The 20,119-nt window shown below is 36.5% G+C and overlaps 1 protein-coding gene and 1 non-coding gene across 2 annotated transcripts; one reads left to right on the top strand and one right to left on the bottom strand.

Moving 5' to 3' along the window:
• Positions 1-1,871: 1,871 nt before the first annotated feature.
• LOC130937304 (small nucleolar RNA R71) lies at positions 1,872-1,979 on the top strand. The gene has a single exon (XR_009068527.1). It is a non-coding gene; the product is annotated as a small nucleolar RNA R71 (small nucleolar RNA).
• Positions 1,980-7,147: 5,168 nt separating this feature from the next.
• On the bottom strand, positions 7,148-8,188 carry LOC130933356 (factor Xa inhibitor BuXI-like). Its single transcript, XM_057862948.1, has one exon. The coding sequence runs from the start codon at positions 8,136-8,138 to the stop codon at positions 7,524-7,526; it is 615 nt and encodes a 204-aa protein (XP_057718931.1). The 5' UTR covers positions 8,139-8,188; the 3' UTR covers positions 7,148-7,523.
• Positions 8,189-20,119: the final 11,931 nt, after the last annotated feature.

Here is a 20,119-nt window from a genome sequence, read left to right on the forward strand (position 1 = left end):
TATTTTTCTTCCTATTTTTCATTCTGTTTTTGCTTTTTCAATTGATTTTGTGATTTCTCATGATCATCAACCTACAGAAAACATAAAATAACAAAGAAAAATATATAAAATATAACATTGGGTTGCCTCCCAACAAGCGCTTCTTTAATGTCAGTAGCTTGACAGAGGGCTCTCATGGAGCCTCACATTTTCTCAGAGCAATGTTGGAACCTCCCAACACCAAACTTAAAGTTTGAATGTGGGGGTTCAACACCAAACTTAGAGTTTGGTTGTGGCTTCCCAACACCAAACTTAGAGTTTGACTGTGGGGGTTCTGTTTGACTCTGATTTGAGAGAAACTCTTCATGCTTCCTCTCCATGGTGATAGAGGGGTATCCTTGAGCCTTAAACACAAAGGATTCTTCATTCACTTGAATGATCAGTTCACCTCCATCAACATCAATCACAGCCTTTGTTGTGGCTAGGAAGGGTCTGTCAAGGATGATAGATTCATCCATGCACTTCCCAGTCTCTAGGACTATGAAATCAGCAGGGATGTAATGGTCTTCAATTTTTACCAAAACATCCTCTACAAGTCCATAAGCTTGTTTTCTTGAATTGTCTGCCATCTCTAGTGAGATTCTTGCAGCTTGTACCTCAAAGATCCCTAGCTTCTCCATTACAGAGAGAGGCATGAGGTTTACACTTGACCCTAAGTCACACAGAGCCTTCTTGAAGGTCATGGTGCCTATGGTACAAGGTAGTGAAAACTTCCCAGGGTCTTGTCTCTTTTGAGGTAATTTCTGCCTAGACAAGTCATCCATTTCTTTGGTGAGCAAAGGAGGTTCGTTCTCCCAAGTCTCATTTCCAAATAACTTGTCATTTAGCTTCATGATTGCTCCAAGGTATTTAGCAACTTGCTCTTCAGTGACATACTCATCCTCTTCAGAGGAGGAATACTCATCAGAGCTCATGAAAGGCAGAAGTAAGTCCAATGGAATCTCTATGGTCTCATTTTGAGCCTCAGATTCCCATGGTTCCTCATTGGGGAACTCAGTGGAGGTCAGTGCACGCCCATTGAGGTCTTCCTCAGTGGCGTTCACTGCCTCTCCTTCCTCTCCAAATTCGGCCATGTTGATGGCCTTGCACTCTCCTTTTGGATTTTCTTCTGTATTGCTTGGAAGAGTACTAGGAGGGAGTTCAGTAATTCTCTTGCTCAGCTGTCCCACTTGTGCCTCCAAATTCCTAATGGAGGACCTTGTTTCAGTCATGAAACTTTGAGTGGTTTTGATTAGATCAGAGACCATGGTTGCTAAGTCAGAGTTATTCTGCTTAGAATTCTCTGTCTGTTGCTGAGAAGATGATGGAAAAGGCTTGCCATTGCTAAACCTGTTTCTTCCACCATTATTGTTGTTGAAACCTTGTTGAGGTCTCTGTTGATCCTTCCATGAGAAATTTGGATGATTTTTCCATGAAGAATTATAGGTGTTTCCATAGGGTTCTCTTAGGTAATTCACCTCTTCCATTGAAGGGTTCTCAGGATCATAGGCTTCTTCTTCAGATGAAGCATCCTTAGTACTGCTTGGTGCATTTTGTATTCCAGACAGACTTTGAGAAATCAAATTGACTTGTTGAGTCAATATTTTATTCTGAGCCAATATGGCATTCAGAGTTTCAATCTCAAGAACTCCTTTCTTCTGATTAGTCCCATTGTTCACAGGATTCCTTTCAGAAGTGTACATGAATTGGTTATTTGCAACCATTTCAATTAGCTCTTGAGCTTCTGTAGGCGTCTTATTCAGATGAAGAGATCCTCCAGCAGAGCTATCCAAAGACATCTTGGATAGTTCAGAGAGACCATCATAGAAAATACCTATGATGCTCCATTCAGAAAGCATGTCAGAAGGACATTTTCTGATCAATTGTTTGTATCTTTCCCAAGCTTCATAGAGGGATTCTCCATCCTTCTGTCTGAAGGTTTGGACTTCCACTCTAAGCTTACTCAATTTTTGAGGTGGAAAGAACTTTGCCAAGAAGGCATTGACTAGCTTTTCCCATGAGTCCAGGCTTTCTTTAGGTTGTGAGTCCAACCATGTCCTAGCTCTGTCTCTTACAGCAAAAGGGAATAGCATAAGTCTGTAGACCTCAGGGTCAACCCCATTAGTCTTGACAGTGTCACAGATTTGCAAGAATTCAGCTAAGAACTGATGAGGATCTTCCAATGGAAGTCCATGGAACTTGCAATTCTGTTGCATTAGAGAAACTAATTGAGGCTTAAGCTCAAAATTGTTTGCTCCAATGGCAGGGATAGAGATGCTTCTCCCATAGAAGTCGGGAGTAGGTGCAGTAAAGTCACCAAGCACCTTCCTTGCATTGTTGGCATTGTTGTTGTTTTCGGCTGCCATGTCTTCTTCTTTGAAGATTTCTGTTAGGTCCTCTACAGAGAGTTGTGCCTTAGCTTCTCTTAGCTTTCGCTTCAAGGTCCTTTCAGGTTCAGGGTCAGCTTCAACAAGAATGCTTTTGTCTTTGTTCTTGCTCATATGAAAGAGAAGAGAACAAGAAAATGTGGAATCCTCTATGCCACAGTATAGATATTTCTTGAGGTTTCAGAGAAGAAGAAAAGTAGAAGGAAGAAGGAGAAGAATTCGAACTTAGTCAGATAGAGTTCGAATTGTGCATTGAGGAGGAGTGGTACTCCATTAATGGAAGGATGTGAGAAGAGGGGAAGAGCTTTTTCGAAAATTAAGTTAAAAAGATTTTTTAAAAAAATTTTGAAAAACTTTAATTGATTTTCGAAAATCAAGAGTGGGAAAGAAATCAAGTAATTTTTGAAAAAGACTTTGGAATTAGAAATCAAAAAGATATGGTTGAAAACTGTTTTGAAAAAGATGTGATTGAAAAGATGTGATTGAGAAGTTATGGTTTTAAAAAGATATGATTGAAATGATATGATTTGAAAACAATTTTAAAAAGATTTGATTTTAAAAATTAATGACTTGCCTAACAAGAAAAGATATGATTCAAACATTAAACCTTTCTCAACAGAAAAGGCAACATACTTGAAATGTTCAATCAAATCATTAATTGTTAGCAAGTATCTTTGAAAAAGGAAAGAAATTGATTTTGAAAACATTTGATTGAAAAGATATGATTTGGAAAAGATTTGATTTTGAAAAACTTTGAAAACTTGAAAAAAATTTGATTTTGAAAACAAAATCCTCCCCCTTGTGCCATCCTGGCGTTAAACGCCCAGAATGGTGCACATTCTGGCGTTTAACGCCCAATGCACTACCTTTTTGGGCGTTAAACGCCCAACCAGGCACCCTAGCTGGCGTTTAAACGCCAGTCTGTCCTTCTTCACTGGGCGTTTTGAACGCCCAGCTTTTTCTGTGTAATTCCTCTGCTGCATGTTCTGAATCTTCAGTTCCCTGTACTATTGACTTGAAAATAGAACCAAGATCAAATAAACAATGCATGCAAGACACCAAACTTAAAATTAGACACTAGACTCAAACAAGAAACATAAAATATTTTTGGTTTTTTTATGATTTTGAAATTTTTTTTTTGGATTTTTCGAAAATTATATGGAAATAGAAAATAAAGGTTTCAAAATTCTTAATGAGAATTCCAGGAATCATGCAATGTTAGTCTAAAGCTTTAGTCTAAAGGAATTAGACATGAATAGCCAAGCTTCAGCAGGACATTGCATCCAAGAGCTAAATTGATGAGAATCAATCAGCTTTGGTGATGATAAGATCATCACCTTGAAACACTAGAATTCATTCTTAAGAACTCTGAAAACTACCTAATCTAAGCAACAAGATGAACCGTCAGTTGTCCATACTCGAACAATCCCCGGCAACGACGCCAAAAACTTGGTGCACGGAATTGTGATCATCAATGGCGCCATCAACATGGTACGCTCATTGCAATCTCAACTCTTCATCACAACTCCGCACAACTAACCAGCAAGTGCACTGGGTCGTCCAAGTAATAAACCTTACGCGAGTAAGGGTCGATCCCACGGAGATTGTTGGTATGAAGCAAGCTTTGGTCACCTTGTAAATCTTAGTCAGGCAGACTCAAATGGGTATAGATGATGAATAAAACATAAAGATAAAGATAGAGATACTTATGCAATTCATTGGTGGGAATTTCAGATAAGCGCATGAAGATGTTGTGTCCCTTCCGTCTCTCTGCTTTCCTACTGTCTTCATCCAATCCTTCTTACTCCTTTCCATGGCAAGCTTATGCAAGGGTTTCACCGTTGTCAGTGGCTACCTCCCATCCTCTCAGTGGAAATGTTCAACGCACCCTGTCACGGCACGGCTATCCATCTGTCGGTTCTCGATCAGGCCGGAATAGAATCCAGTGATTCTTTTGCGTCTGTCACTAACGCCCCGCCCTCAGGAGTTTGAAGCACGTCACAGTCATTCAATCATTGAATCCTACTCAGAATACCACAGACAAGGTTAGACCTTCCGGATTCTCTTGAATGCCGGCATCAGTTCTTGCCTATACCACGAAGACTCTGATCTCACGGAATGGCTGGCTCGGTTGTCAGGCGAGCACTCGGTTGTCAGGCGATCAACCATGCATCGTGTATCAGGAGTCCAAGAGATAAACATTAGAGCCTTGTTTGCTTGTAGAACAGAAGTGGTTGTCAGGCACTCGTTCATAGGTGAGAATGATGATGAGTGTCACATAATCATCACATTCATCATGTTCTTGGGTGCAAATGAATATCTTAGAACAAGAACAAGCGGAATTGAATAGAAGAACAATAGTAATTGCATTAATACTCGAGGTACAGCAGAGCTCCACACCTTAATCTATGGTGTGTAGAAACTCCACCGTTGAAAATACATAAGAACAAGGTCTAGGCATGGCCGTGAGGCCAGCCCTCAGATGATCTAAGAACTAGATGTCCAAAGATGAAAATACAATAGTAAAAGGTCCTACTTATAGAGAACTAGTAGCCTAAGGTTTACAGAGATGAGTAAATGACATAAAAATCCACTTCCGGGCCCACTTGGTGTGTGCTTGGGCTGAGCAATGAAGCATTTTCGTGTAGAGACTCTTCTTGGAGTTAAACGCCAGCTTTTGTGCCAGTTTGGGCGTTTAACTCCCACTTTGGTGCCAGTTCCGGCGTTTAACGCTGGAATTTCTGAAGGTGACTTTGAACGCTGGTTTGGGCCATCAAATCTTGGGCAAAGTATGAACTATCATATATTGCTGGAAATTCCAGGATGTCTACTTTCCAACGCCGTTGAGAGCGCGCCAATTGGGCTTCTGTAGCTCCAGAAAATCCACTTCGAGTGCAGGGAGGTCAGAATCTAACAGCATCTGCAGTCCTTTTCAGTCTCTGAATCAGATTTTTGCTCAGGTCCCTCAATTTCAGCCAGAAAATACCTGAAATCACAGAAAAACACACAAACTCATAGTAAAGTCCAGAAAAGTGAATTTTAACTAAAAACTAATAAAAATATACTAAAAACTAACTAAATCCTACTAAAAACATACTAAAAACAATGCCAAAAAGCGTATAAATTATCCGCTCATCAGAAATCCAACAGACACTTTCTTTCTTCTACTAGGCCGCTTGACCATCATCCAAGGCCCGAAATTAGCGCAGTCTTGATTATCGCAGGAGAAAATCCCAGATTCTCCGTTCTTTCTTTCCTTGGAATCACAGTCGACCGATTTTGGTTACTAGATTTGGCATTTGCTTTGACAGCGTTGTCCTCTTCATTGTTCGTCGGTTTCTTGATCAAAGCTTCTTGACAAATATCAGAACGATGTCCATATTTGCCGCATATAAAGCAAATCTGATATAGGCCCTCATATTCATTATTCAACTCTAAGCCAAAAACAGAGATTTTGGAAACAAGTTTTCATGCAAGATCAATCTCCACGCAGATTCATGCAAATCGGCCTCTGGAATGAATAGTGGTGGTCTTATCAATCTTTAGCATATGTCCGATCATTGAGTCGATCCTCCATAAAAATTTGTGATTATATAGTCCAATCGGCAGATTTGGAATCTAAATCAAAGTCACAATTTTTCTTACTGCTTTTTTCAGATTCTAGGAAGAATGGTCGCCATCTTTGTACAATAAGATAGTGTCTAATTATCATCCATGGCCCTTCCGTTAAAGCGTAGTCGTGCTCTTCTGTAAAATGAACTAAGAAGTAATCACGATTCATATCAATAACATTAATCGAACCTTTCTTACCCCAATCACGTCGGAGACGTTGCTCCATAAAACCGAGCCCCACTCTTTTTCCCAAGAGTTTCAGAAACCGAGCAGAGCGCCATGACTTGCACCACTTGTCAAACTCTTCCTTAGAAATTGGTATGGTACGGCAAGAGTCAAATGACCTTTCTTTTTGATTCGCCTTCTCGAAATCCTGGTACCATCTGTCTTTTGGATTAGGGCTGTCCTCACTAATCTATTCCATATCAATAGGGTCTTTACCTTAGGAGGAACCTGCCATTGTGAGGGGCGTATCTTTATACGACGTCTTGGCCACTTTGGGGATAACTTCCTTACACAAAGCCGAGACTTCCATGTCTTCACATGATTGGTTAAAATCAACATCGTCTCATTTTGACTTTTTTTAGTCCTACGTTACATCAGATCTTTAACTTGCCTTGAAATCTTTGCAAGAACTCTCCTTGGTCATTTTTTTGTACTCTATATTCCCTATTAATTACTTAACAGGATTATATTTTTAGCTAGTAGCTCAATATTATTTTTAGTCTATCAGTTCAATACCATAATTTTAGAATGGAGCATTACCCTTTAATAATTGAAATTCAAGAATCATGGAATCAATAGTTTATGAAATCAAATGTCCTATCTAGCATATTCTCCATTAAATTTCTCAATCCACATATATACATATCTTATCATACAGTCACGTGACTTATTATTCTAACTAACTTCTAACAGAACTGCCAACTAAGCTTAACAGTATTTAACTATTTATTGTCATTAATAAATCACTCTCTTCTCTTAATCTGATTTATATCGCTATGCCTAATGCCTATCAAAGATTTAGAATTTATTATTTAAAATTAAAAATCAACTAAATGTTAAATAAAAATAATAAATTTTATTAGTTATAAATAATTTATACGACTAATAAAATTATTTAAATTAAAATAAAGTAGATACCCCTCGATTCATTTAGAAAGACAAAATAAGAGATTAATAGTGTGCCTTATTTTTTAAAGAATATAACAGTGTCTTCAAAGGATAAATAAACATTTATTTACCAGTTCCATCCATTAGTTAGAAACCAATATTTTTTTAGCAAAATACTTAATAAAGATGGTTATTTACGTGAAAATATTGTTATACGAACATATCTTGGAATAAGCCGTCTCCATAATTATTCTTACAAATAGAGTTTAATCTCATCTTGCACATTCATAACGAACATATCTTATCCCGTCAGATAAGAAAGTACATACAAGATTAAACTTTTTTTTCCATGGCTTAATTATTATTTGCTTATTATCATGCATGGATCGATCTTCAAGCAGAATAAGACGACTTAGCTTTCTTAAACATAACCACGAAAGGGTTATCTTCCGTTGCAACCAAAAGCCTATTTCCCTCATCATCACGTTTAACCCCAATATCCACGCAATTATTATTTGAAGAAGCACAAAAGCGAAGTTTATAGTCATCCAAGTGTTTCCTTATCTCAAACCAACCCTGCACCTCGTTCTCGTAAAAACCGGTGAGTTTCACCGTGGCTCCTTTTCCTCCCAGTAGACCCTTGACGAGAGTCCATCTGGAAGGAATAGGAGTACACAAAGGAACAGCCGAAAAGGATAAATCCAAAGGAAGTCCTTCATAGAGATAAAGGATTAAGGCCAGAGATGAAATTTTAATTGGTAACCCGTTGTCCACTTCGGAGCGTTGTTGGACAACGGTTAGTGGACACGTTTCGTTTCCGGTGGTGGTTCGGCCTATTCCACCACCGTTGCCTCGAAAAACTGGGAGGATGTAGTATAAGCCGCCGTTTTGGATAAGGTCGCCGTCTGTGTCGAGCAATTCAGCCGTGGCTAAAGAAGGTAGGTGGAAGGAGATGAAAGCAAAGAGAATGAAAATGGCAAAGACATTGGTGGTGGATGTAGCCTTCATTTTTTATTTTATTTAGTTCTTGGAGAGGTGTTGTGAAGAAGGACGATGAACATGAACTATCTATTTATAGGCAATCAAAAAGGATAAAGATATCAGTTCCAATTTCGAATAATGTTATAGCATGAACGCTTTTAATAAAAAACGAAAAATTAGCTAGTATGTAAAGTAAATATATATAAAAAATACGCTTTTTTTAGGTAGATAATAATTTTTGTAAATAATATGAATAATGGATTTTAGAATGTAAAAAAATACTCTATCTCAAATTATCTCCTAAACTTTAATATTAGGATAACCATCTGCACACTTAGTGAATTGAATATCCAACTATCGTTAACTGCGTATGAGTAAATCGAATCAAAAGAAATAACCATTCAATTAAAAATAATTAACATAATCATCTGCATACCTGTTGAATTGAACATTTGACATATCTATTTTTCACATTGTTTAGTATTCTTATTATCTATCTATACTTTTCCTAAAAAATAGTAGTCATTCTAAAAAGGAGTAAATAATGAAAGAGAAATCTCCGGATAAAAATGAACTATTTTAAATTAAACTAAAAAATATTTAATTTTGATATGTAAAATATTTATAGTTGTTTAATCAAAATTTTTTTTATCATTTATGTAATAAATATAAAAAATAATTTTTTAGTAATATTATTTTACATAATTAAATACATATAAAAAATTACTTTATATAATATATTAAAACTAAATTGACAATGCATTAAAATTTGTGAAATAAAAATATATATGATTTATATAGATTTTAAAAACATAAATTTTTTATTTTTCATTCAAAATATATTGTGAAATACAAACACACATATATATATGTTTCGGATCCGATCTTCTTCCGTCGGAGCAGCTATAATTTAGTTACCTAGATTTGGGTCATCATTTTGGCTCAGTTAGTAATCACAAATTCTTAATTAACATTCAAAATTCAAACACTTTCTTTATCTTAACTAATAAGATATGATAACATAACAACTACAAACTATCTAAAAGGATCTAGGGACTCTCTCAAATACATTATACATTCCTAACCCTGACCTATACCTCTTGGATCCATTTTGACTTGAGCATCGAAGTGTCTTTGCAGGTACCACCCCCGCCGCTCCAGAAGTCCGATCCCGTCACCACCAAGACTAGCAAGTCCCTAATTCATCTCTCAACCCGTACTAGCGAAGTCCAGTACATTGGTGCCGTCTGTGGGGATCTGGCAAGTCTTGGTGGTATAACGGAAGAATTCGACAAGCAATCCTCAAGCCACCACCATGAGCCAGACCCACCAAATCCAACATCCGAACCACGAAACGACGACCACGCACCAACGTGCAGGAGGATAACCAGTGCCGTACAACCCCAGGCGATTCCTGACAGATAGCATCCACGCAAAGATGACCACTAGTTCGGCGAGGCCAGGGCGATCGACGACCTCGGAGAGAAGGCAATCCGAATAATTCAGGAACTCTATCAGAGGGTATAACCCTGGAAGGTCAAGTCGCTTCCAAAGACCGATACCGGCCGGAACACAAGAGCCAAGCGATCTCCAGGAGCTTATTACTAAATCGGGAACGAAAGTCGCCTAACCGGTACCATGGCAAATGCCGAAATTGCAACATTTTCTAACAGCTCGAGCGCCGACGCGACCATGACGACAGATGGTACCAACGAGATTCCAAACAGAGAAGGAGTAAGCACGTGATAATGGGGTTCACTCTATTCACTGAAAGAATCTTGAAGGCCAAGCTACTGAAGGGTTTTGACAAGCCAACCGACATGAAGTACGATGGGACGAAGGACTCACAGGAACATCTCACGGCCTTTGAGGCCAGGATGAACTTATAATAAACCGTCGATGCAGTTTGATGTAGGGCCTTTTCGGTAACCCTAGCTGGCCCCACAATCAAGTGGTTCAACGCTCTCCCTAACGGCTCAATAGCCAGCTTCAACGACGTCTACAGAAAGTTCATGGCACAGTTCATCACCAGGATCACAAAGGCTAAACACCCGATTAGCTTGCTCTGAGTCAAGCAGAGACAAAACAAGCCCACGAGAAAATACCTCAACAGGTTTAATGACGAGTGCCTGACGGAACACAAGGGCCAATTTACTCTCTAAACTAGCAAGTACTAAGTCAGCTGGAAAACCGGTCATTGATCCAGGAGATCATTAGAACACCATCCATTACGGCCATGACCTCGACCAACTTGATCTTGTCAATTCAACATTCTTGGACCTTCTCGATCCTCTGATACCTAGCGAACGGGGACCTGCCTGAGGACCAAAGGTAGCGAAGTTTATAAAGTAAGAAGTCGCAAAATATACCACAATAGCAGGGCAACTGTACAAATGAAGATTGTACCAACCCTCCTCAAATGTATGGAACCCGACGACATGGATAACATACTTCATAAAATTCAGGAAGGATGTTGTGGCCATCACATCGGGAGCAAAACCGTAGTCCAAAAAGGTCATCCTAGCCGGGTACTTCTAGCCCATCATCATAAGAGATTCCCTCCAATTAGTCAAAATCTGCAAGTAATTCCAAGTCCATGCCGACCTTAACCAATCAGCCCCCACTAGCTCAGCATGATAACGATAGATTACCCTTACGGAACCTAGGGAATCGACCTCGTAGGAATCTTTTCCATGGCTCTCGGACAGCTCCGATTCCTTGTAGTCGCCATAGACAATTATATGAAATGGATCGAAGCCGAGGCGCTGGCCACTATCACGGCCACTCAATGTCAAAAATTCTTCTGGAGACAAGTCATAACCCAGTTTGGAATCTCTGATATTGTAATCTCGGATAACAGAATACAATTTGTAGACAAACATTTCAAGGAGTTCCTAGAAGGACTTGACAACTCAAAAAAATTCAACTCGGTGGAACACCCGCAAACCAACGATCAAGTAGAAGGGGCCTACAAGATCATCATGAATGGTCTTAAGAAGTGACTAGACGAAGCCAAGGGCCTATGGGCCGACGAGCTTGGATCTGTCCTCTGGTCATACCGAACATCCCCTCAAACCTTAACCTGAAAAATCCCCTTCCAACTAACATACGACCTAGAGACCGTTATTCCGATAGAGGTCGGTTAACCCATCCCGCGGAGAATCGTGGGAGGACATGATGAGGATTCAGAGTGTGACTTCATGGATGAAGTCAAAAGCATAGCACACCTACGAAAGTTAGCCCTGAAACAAAGAATAAGCCTAAGGTACAACCGCGGCGTGGTAAACGGAACTTCAAACAGGAAGACCTAGTCTTGCGACGCAACGACATCGGTCCCCCATCCCAGGAGAAGGAAAACTCACACCCAACTGGGAAGGACCTTATCGAATCAAGTCCGTGATTGAAAAATGAGCCTACAAACTCAAACGACACGACGGGACCAAGTTACCGAGATCATGGAATGCTGCGAACATACAACGCTACTACACATCAGAGAGTCCCACCGGGTTGATACCTTTAGCAAGATCTAATGTTATTTGTTGTTTTGTTAATTTTCTTTGTTATTTTTCATACCTCATTTATAATTGCCTTTTTGTTTTTTCCATCGTTTTTCTGGACACTCTTTCTTACTCAAAACGGGAGGTTTTAACGAGACCCGACCTTTAATAAAAAATTGTTTCAGTACTCCCTTTCAAAATAAACAAAACGGCTACCCTAGAGCCTGATCACCCCTGAGGCCAACACAAACGGATATCCATAGAAAAGAAATAAAGTGTTCAAATTGGCCCACCAAGAAGGCTACCATTCATACATAACAAGACAAAAGAGTCCACCAAAACAAGTACAAATCGCCAACACACACAGCTTACAAACTTAAAAAGAAATTTCTCCACGAAGGCAAAGTATAAAATGCCAAAAAAACGGCTTACAAACTTTGGAAATAAAAACCAAGCTACTTAAGGTCCACGATCTCCCCATCCTTCACGGTTCAGAAAGCCGGCCCACATGACTGACACATCCACGTTAGGAGCTAACACTTGGACCTGAGCTTTTAGCACCTCTTCCATGGCCGAAACAGCCTCCCTCGCATCAGCCAAAAGACCGGCATTCCATTTTTTCAAACTCTCCACCTCCACCTTTGCAGCATCGGCTTTTGCACAAGCCACGACAGTAGAATTCTCACTGTTAATAGCTAGCTTCTGATCCCTAGCCACTTGGGATGTTAGCTCGGTCTCCCGCTCGAACAAGAGTAAGATCTCAGAGCCAGCATCCTTCGCAGCCTTGTTCCTTGCAGCCTCAAACGAATCCAACTACCTTTTCAGGACAGTGAGCTCCACCTGAGCTTGCTAGAGATTCCTATCCAAAAGAAAGGTCTGCAAAAGCATATGCTCGGCCTTTTGGATGATAGCGACCAAGCGGAGGAGAGAACGATACACTGACTTAGCTTGGCTGGACAAATCGTAATTGCGAAAGAAATCATCAGTACTGGGCAGCAGATGACAGTCAATGAAGCTGAAAGCGTCAAAGGACCTGTCTATCACACAGGGGGTAACCACTCCCGTACTAATACCCTTATGGTTACCCCCCTTCAGCTCTCTTACGCTTCCTGTCTAGTTTGGGAACCAGAATCTCTTGAATATCGTCATCCCCAACAACCCCCTTTTGAATGATCTCCTGCGAGACTGTCTAAGAACTAGGGATGGAAGCAGCTGTAGGCGTTGATTGAGAAAATCCCTCAACCCCCCCCCCCCTTTTTGGATCCTAAACGAAGGCAGGCTTCAATCACAACAAGGTTGTTAGCCCATCAACCATCCCAACTACAAGAAAGAAAAAGTGGACCAAGAATAATCATAAGTTATGAGAACCGGAATAAATAAGCAAATAAACTCAAAAATCAAATAAAGAACCTACCAACACAGGACCTGCCTGCCACGAGATCCCCCATCACATCCCGAGGATTAAGAGGCCTATCCCCAAAAAGTGCCAACAAGACGTCGACAATATTCTTATTCTCAGGAAACAACCCCTCGTAGATCACCCTCGTAAGATAGGACTCCCCGGCCCGGAGATTCCAATACGGGAAAATCTGGCGCTCTCCCTCCGGCGATAGCCAAAAGGGATAACAACCCTCGGCGGGACAAACCTTGAAGTACTCCGCCTTAAAGTCATGAAATGAATCTTCGAACAAATCAAAGATTCGGCAGTTCATCTGAGCACGGAAGGAGATGTACTACTTTCTGTGTTTCCCCTACTTATGTGGAATGGTACACAAGAAAAAAAACAAGAAAACCTTAACCCGAGCCAGTATCTCCAAAAAATCACATACCAACTCAAAGTTCGAATAGCCGCCCAGCTATTCGGATGCAACTGAGACGGCGCTGCGAAAACCCAATTCAGAAGAGCCATCTAAAATTCAGAAAAAGGCAACTGAACCCCTAACTTGGTAAACAAGAGTTTGTGCACCCAAATCCAATCCGGGACATGAGGGGAATCCAAATTGAGGTAGTAAACCCTCTCATTCTCGTCGGCGAGCACCAGCTTATATTGCCTTGCCGCCTCACCACCTCCCAACACGACCCTTTCATCTCGGAGCCTTTGGATCCCCCTTGTCTAATCGAGAAGGTGTGCCTGACACGTATGAAGACCCGAATTTCCCTGAACTCTCCTTCACCACGCCATACCTATATCCAAATAGGTGCACTGCTGTCAGCCCACTATCCAGAAACGCATAAATAAGGAAAATTCCAACCTATATCTGAAACTGTAATCAAACAACTACCAAACCCCTCTAAATCCTTGAAATTACACTAAATCGCAATGGTCTCCGCCAGCATTTTTCTACCATTAAATATGAGAACATTCCAAAACACAGAAACATGAGACATAAAACAGAAGTTTCGCAAAAGAATGCATAAAGGAAAAAAGGCACTAACCTGCGCTAGAAAATGGAAACAAAGGAAAGCGAAATATAACGAACGATCCAAACGGCAGAACCAACAGCGAATGGATGAGAGAATGGCACAAACAAGAAAGTCACAGAAGAGTAGCAAATAAACAGTTACAAACGAGAAGAATAAACCCCAAAATATTAACTGATAATACCAAGGGACGAGGGGCACAAAAGGAAAAATGTTAAATCCCTCTCTCTCACCCATTAGGCGTCATAATGACGCCTTGGGAATCGCCACAAACGAAGTTCCTTCACCAAGAAAGGCAATGGACAAATGACGAAGCAACCAAGCACATCAACGTCACGAAATCTCAATCTTGTTCAAAGACAAGGGGTGACGCACAGTCCTTCCATGCGAGGCTTGCGAACCCCCAAATACCATGAAGAAACAAATTCACCCAGCGGTAAGATTAAGCAAGCATACTCTCCCGTTCCAGAAGTAACTTTTCCATACCCGATTCCCGAGACCCCGTCGGAGTAGCTACAACCTAGTTTTTCGGGCCTGGGTCACCATCTTGGCCAAGCTCAGTAACCATAAATCCTTAACCAACATTTAAAATTCAAACACTTCTCTTATCTTAGCCAATAAGATAAGATAATAACTACAAATTATATAAAGAGAATCAAATGCTCCCTCAGGTATGTTACAGATTCCTATCCCTCACTTATACCTCTTGAATTCGTTTTAGCTTGAACGTCGGACTGTCTTTGTAAGTACCATTCCTTACCACTATAAAAATCCAATCTCATCACCACCAAAAATGACAAATTTCTGATATATCTCTCCACCTGTATTAACAACAGTACAATATGCTATAGTGTTTTTTTGGAGGGGGGAGGGTTATTTATTATCGATCTTTATGTTTCTTTTGCACATTTTTTCGTTTTAACATTAAAAATTATTGATAAAAGATTAAAAAGAAAAAATAATTATCTTTCAATAAATATTTAAAAAGACTGACTCCAATTCTACATCATTTGTTTCTTCGGAATGATGGAAGAAAACTTATACGCCACATATGAAGGTGTATTTTTGTTCACGTGATTCACATTTTTTTTTTCAACAGAAAGAGCTAGATTCAATGCATGGATTTATTTTATTTCCCTTATTACTGTAGAGTTTTCTTTTTCTTTCTTTCTTTATTAGAATCATTTTACAATCGAAGGTTAATGTAACTGGAAGTGATAATAATTGAATAATTTTCTAACCACATATTCTAGACTTCTAGTAGCCTGTGTATCACACTCCTTGAATTTTGACGTGTACTCATCACTTCGATAAATTAATTAATTCTCGAATTCTCTATAGTTATGTAATTAAGTTGAACTCTTTTCATTTTACAATACATGTTCCAAAACATAAAACACATGAATTAAGAAAAAAAAATTTTGGTATTATATTTATGACTAAACAAGAAAAAAATATAGGAAAAAATTAATTAACATATATTTATTCTCTTTTCTAAAGTGATATATTATCAAGAATAAATATAAAAAACTAGTCATAAATATTGTAAATAATAGGACAAATATTTTGAACATTTTAAAAATATATATAATGAGACACATATTATGAAATAAAAGAAATATTTAATATGCATAGATATTTTTCCTAGTTTCATTCATTTAATAGAAATTATATTAACGAAAAGAAGTTAACATATGTATATAATATTTATAATTATATATTTATTACATATAAAATTGTATAATTATTTTAATAATAATTAATAAATATTAAATAGAGTACTTTAGACTATTTGAATTAATTTTTTATTATCTTTTAAATATTATATTTTTTTAAAATGGATAACTAATTTTATTCAAATTAAATTTTAAATATAGAAGTGATTAATCTGGGTTTTAAGCCGAAATAAATTCACTGTGTAGAAACTAAGGATTAATAGCCAAACGATAATATTATAGAGACATAAAAAAAGGTAGAAATTATTTTATTTAATATTTATTAATTATCACGATAATTAATAAATATTAAATAAAAATAAGTTCTAGCTGATTTTGACTATTTTTTTTATAGTCAAATTAATTTTTAAAAAATGAGGTGTTCTTTAAATTTATTTTTGAAAAATTCTATCAATTAAATTGGTCTCATTCGAAAATTACGAATTAATTATATTCATCTTTTAATCACTCAATTAATAATTTTAGTTAATTATTGATGATATAGAATGTTAAATGACAATATATATCACACTTGATATGTCTAATTGAACGTGAACTAAATATGTTTATGAAAAAAATCTATCAATTTAATTATTATGTTATTTTTAGATTTATATAATTGGAGAAATAGACAAAATTAATATATTTTTATAAATATATTTAGTTAATGTCTAATTAGACATGTTAAATATTATGTATGTCGTTAATTAATATTTTACATTATCAATCGTTAATAAAAATTATTAATAGAGTGACTAAAAAAATATATAATTAATTTATAATCTTTAAAAAATTAATTTTATTATACAAATTTAAAAAATGGCTTATATTTTAGTATCTAATTTAATTATCAACCCTCGAAACTAAACACAATTTTTAAGGTGTAAAATAACATCACTCATCTTTAACCAATATTTATGTAAAAAAATATCTTCAACCACTATTTGCCATGTTGTTTTGCATTGATAACAAAAGACAAAAAAGACAATGACTTCGAGAGCAACATTAAGAATCAATACATTCAGGTTCTCCTGGCCAAAAGCTTTTTGGGAAAAAATTTCTCCCAGCTTTAAAATTGATCTCAATTATTCTATTTTTAATGAATAAAAGTTTAAGAAACATAAAACATTAAGACCAAAATATATATTGAATGGAGTTTTTTAACATATTAGTGATATTGAATTTAATGCAACGAAATATTATAAATAGAATTATTCTCCACATCCAAAAAATTTTAGCATATAAGTTTATTCAAATAATTTAGAGGCACACTCGTTTACGTATGGAGCATCTTCTTCTTCTTCTTCTTCGTTTTTTTCTTTGGGTTCCTCCTCCTTCTCTTTCTTTTTTTCACATTCTTTCTTCTTCACGTGATTTCTTCTTATCGTTATTCTTTTGTTATTGTTGTTGCTGTATTTTTTTTCTCTTCCTCCTTCTCTCCCTAGTGAAGAAATAGTAGAAAGTGAGGATGAAGAGTTTTAAATTATGTAGAACAGAAATGAATCGAAATTATATTTAAAATGAACCAAAATTATATTTAAAATGAACCTAAAATTAAATCCAGAATGTAGACTCGTTTCAAAACAAGCACAGACTAAATGCATCTTTTAAATCCAGAATGAATCGAAATTACTTAATAATTATCTTCTTCCCCTGATGATACGTCTTCTTCTCCTTCTCCTTTTTTTTTATTATTTTTCACTTTCATTACCGTCGTCACCACTACCACCACCACTTCCTCCTCCTCCTCCTCCTCCTCTTCTTCTTCCTCTTTTTTCTTCTTCTTTTCTCATTTTTTGTTCATGATTCAATTTTTGTTTGTGTGCTTGTTTTCGAATTGAATTTGTGTGTCACAATCATTAAATAATTTTGGTTCATCCTGGATTTAAATAAGGTGTACTTGGTCTGTGCTTGTTTTGAAACGAGTTTACATTCTAAATTTAATTTTCGGTTCATTCTTAATATAATTTTGGTTCATTTTTTAATATAATTTCAATTTATTTTTTAATATAATTTTGGTTTATTTCTGAGTGAATTATTTTGTTATGGTTTTTGTTTCACTATAATGAGAGGAATAAAACCAAGAAAAAGAGAAAAAAATCAAACAAAAAAAAGAAACAAGAAAAAAAAATTCCTCAAAACTTTTCATCATGTTTTTCTTTTCTTGTCTTGTTCATCTAATCAAATAAAGAAGAAGAAACACATAATGTTACAAAATCACTTGATGGATTTGGATGTGTTTTTATTTATGATTCAATTTTGTTTGTATGTTTATTCTCGAATTAAATTTGTGTGTCACAATCATTAAGTAATTTCGATTCATTCTGGATTTAAATAAAGTGCATTTAGTCTGTGCTTATTTTGAAACGAGTTTACATTCTTAATTTAATTTTCGGTTAATTTCTGTTTTACACAATTTAAAACTCTTTCTTCTCATCTTTTACTGCTTCTTCACTAGGAAGAGAAGGAGGAAAAGAAAAAAATATACTGCAGCAACAATAATAAAAAAAATGACGATAAAGAGAAAATACGTGAAGAAAAAAGAATGCGAAAAAGAAGGAAGAGGAGGAGAAGGAGGAAGAACGCGAAGAAAAAGGCGAAAAAAGACGAAAAAACAGAAGAAACGAGCGTGAGAAGGAGGAGGAGGAGGAGAATTGCAAAAAAGAAGAAGCAGTAGTGCTGCTTGTAATCACGCTCTTTTAATGAGAGTAGTTTTTATTGGTGTTGGACTTATTTAAATAAATTTAAATAAAAAATATTTAGATGTGTAGAATCCTATTATAAATATAATTATAAATGAAAAAGCAGCATTTTATGTAAAATTCCATAAGTATGTGAGCATCTCAAGAGAAAATATATAAAAAAAGGTAAGAAAGAAAAATTTTTTTTTCCTCTTATGTATTGCTTAGAAGAAAAGAAAAAAGCGATATAAACTAAGAGAAAATTTTTCTCTTGATTAGAGAAAAAATCAAGAAGGAAAAATTATTGTTATTTTTGTTATAAAAATCAATTTTAATCACTGCTCATGATTCAATTTAGAATATAACCTTAAGAATATTAGAAAGAAATAATTTAATTGGTACCCTAATCTTCTTTTAATTTCTATCATTGATTAATTTAAAGAGTTATAAAACATATTATATTATAATAATATATGTTTATAATTAAAATATTATTATTTTTTACAAAAATATTCTTTAAAAAATATAAAGAATAAAATTTCAAAACATATATATATATATAATTTAAACATAACCGTCATTAAAGTAGTTGAATAAGTTATAATGTATATATTTATACCTTGACCCAATAAATAAAGTCAGATCCAATAAGACGAGAGGCTCACCCAGAAAGAAGGCCTTCATAACTTACCCAACCTCTTTAAAGAGGTCGGGTACCGATAGAAGAGCTCAACTCTACCTGCCCAAAGCAGGTATTTGCCTCCAGAAATTTCGACTAAAATCTCTATCTTTCCTAAAATGATAGGCTCTAACAAACTCCCAAGATAAAACGAACAGTGTCCATCAGATAAGGTAGAATTACTCCAACGAAGGTGGTTACAAGCTCTACTAGAAATACACTAACACCCCTCAGGCACAATTTATACTCCAATTTGCTAAAAACCTACCTAAAGTTGTTGCTAATTTAAGCATCGAAGTCTTTTACAGGTACTACCCCCCACCTCCTCACGAAGATCTTGGACTGACGACACCTCAACACCAAACAAGTCGGTTGCTGCCACACGAAAGTATCTAAATCTCACGTTTAGACCCAAATCGACGTTTCAGGTAACCTTCAGAATAGTATATATATATAATTTCGTTTTAATGCATGAGAATGTGTGATAGTCTAATGAAAATTGTTACACAAACCATGGAATTTTTTATTATAAAATAAAAAATTAATCCAACTTTATATCGTGAAATCTAACTTTCTTTTTTTGTGGGGGCAAGTTCGCTATACACCCGGCGAACTTTATAAAATTCATAAAGTTCGTCGCACTCCAACAAACTTGAAATTTCTATGTTTTTTTTAGTTGGAAATGGTTTATTTGTGTATTTTATGTACTCGTGTACTCCTAGAGAGTATGATAATGGTTACCATTGCTGCTGATGATGTTGAAGAACCTATGCTTGACTGCGTGTTGTCTGTGAAGTATTCAACTCCCCAACTTTTCTTCTCACCCAAATTAAACCAAACTAGGTTCTTATTGTTGTATATTCTTGGAGACGATAATAATAGTTGTAATTGTGGCCAACGATACTGAAAAAACCATATTTGTTGTATTCTCTATTTATGTTATCTTCTTGGATCTTCAATTTTTCTCTGTGTATTCTCTATTTATTCTCTTTTTTTTCTTATGGGTATTTATAGA

This window comes from Arachis stenosperma, chromosome 6 (genome assembly GCF_014773155.1).
Source record: "Arachis stenosperma cultivar V10309 chromosome 6, arast.V10309.gnm1.PFL2, whole genome shotgun sequence".
In the NCBI taxonomy this organism is placed as follows: Eukaryota; Viridiplantae; Streptophyta; class Magnoliopsida; order Fabales; family Fabaceae; genus Arachis; species Arachis stenosperma.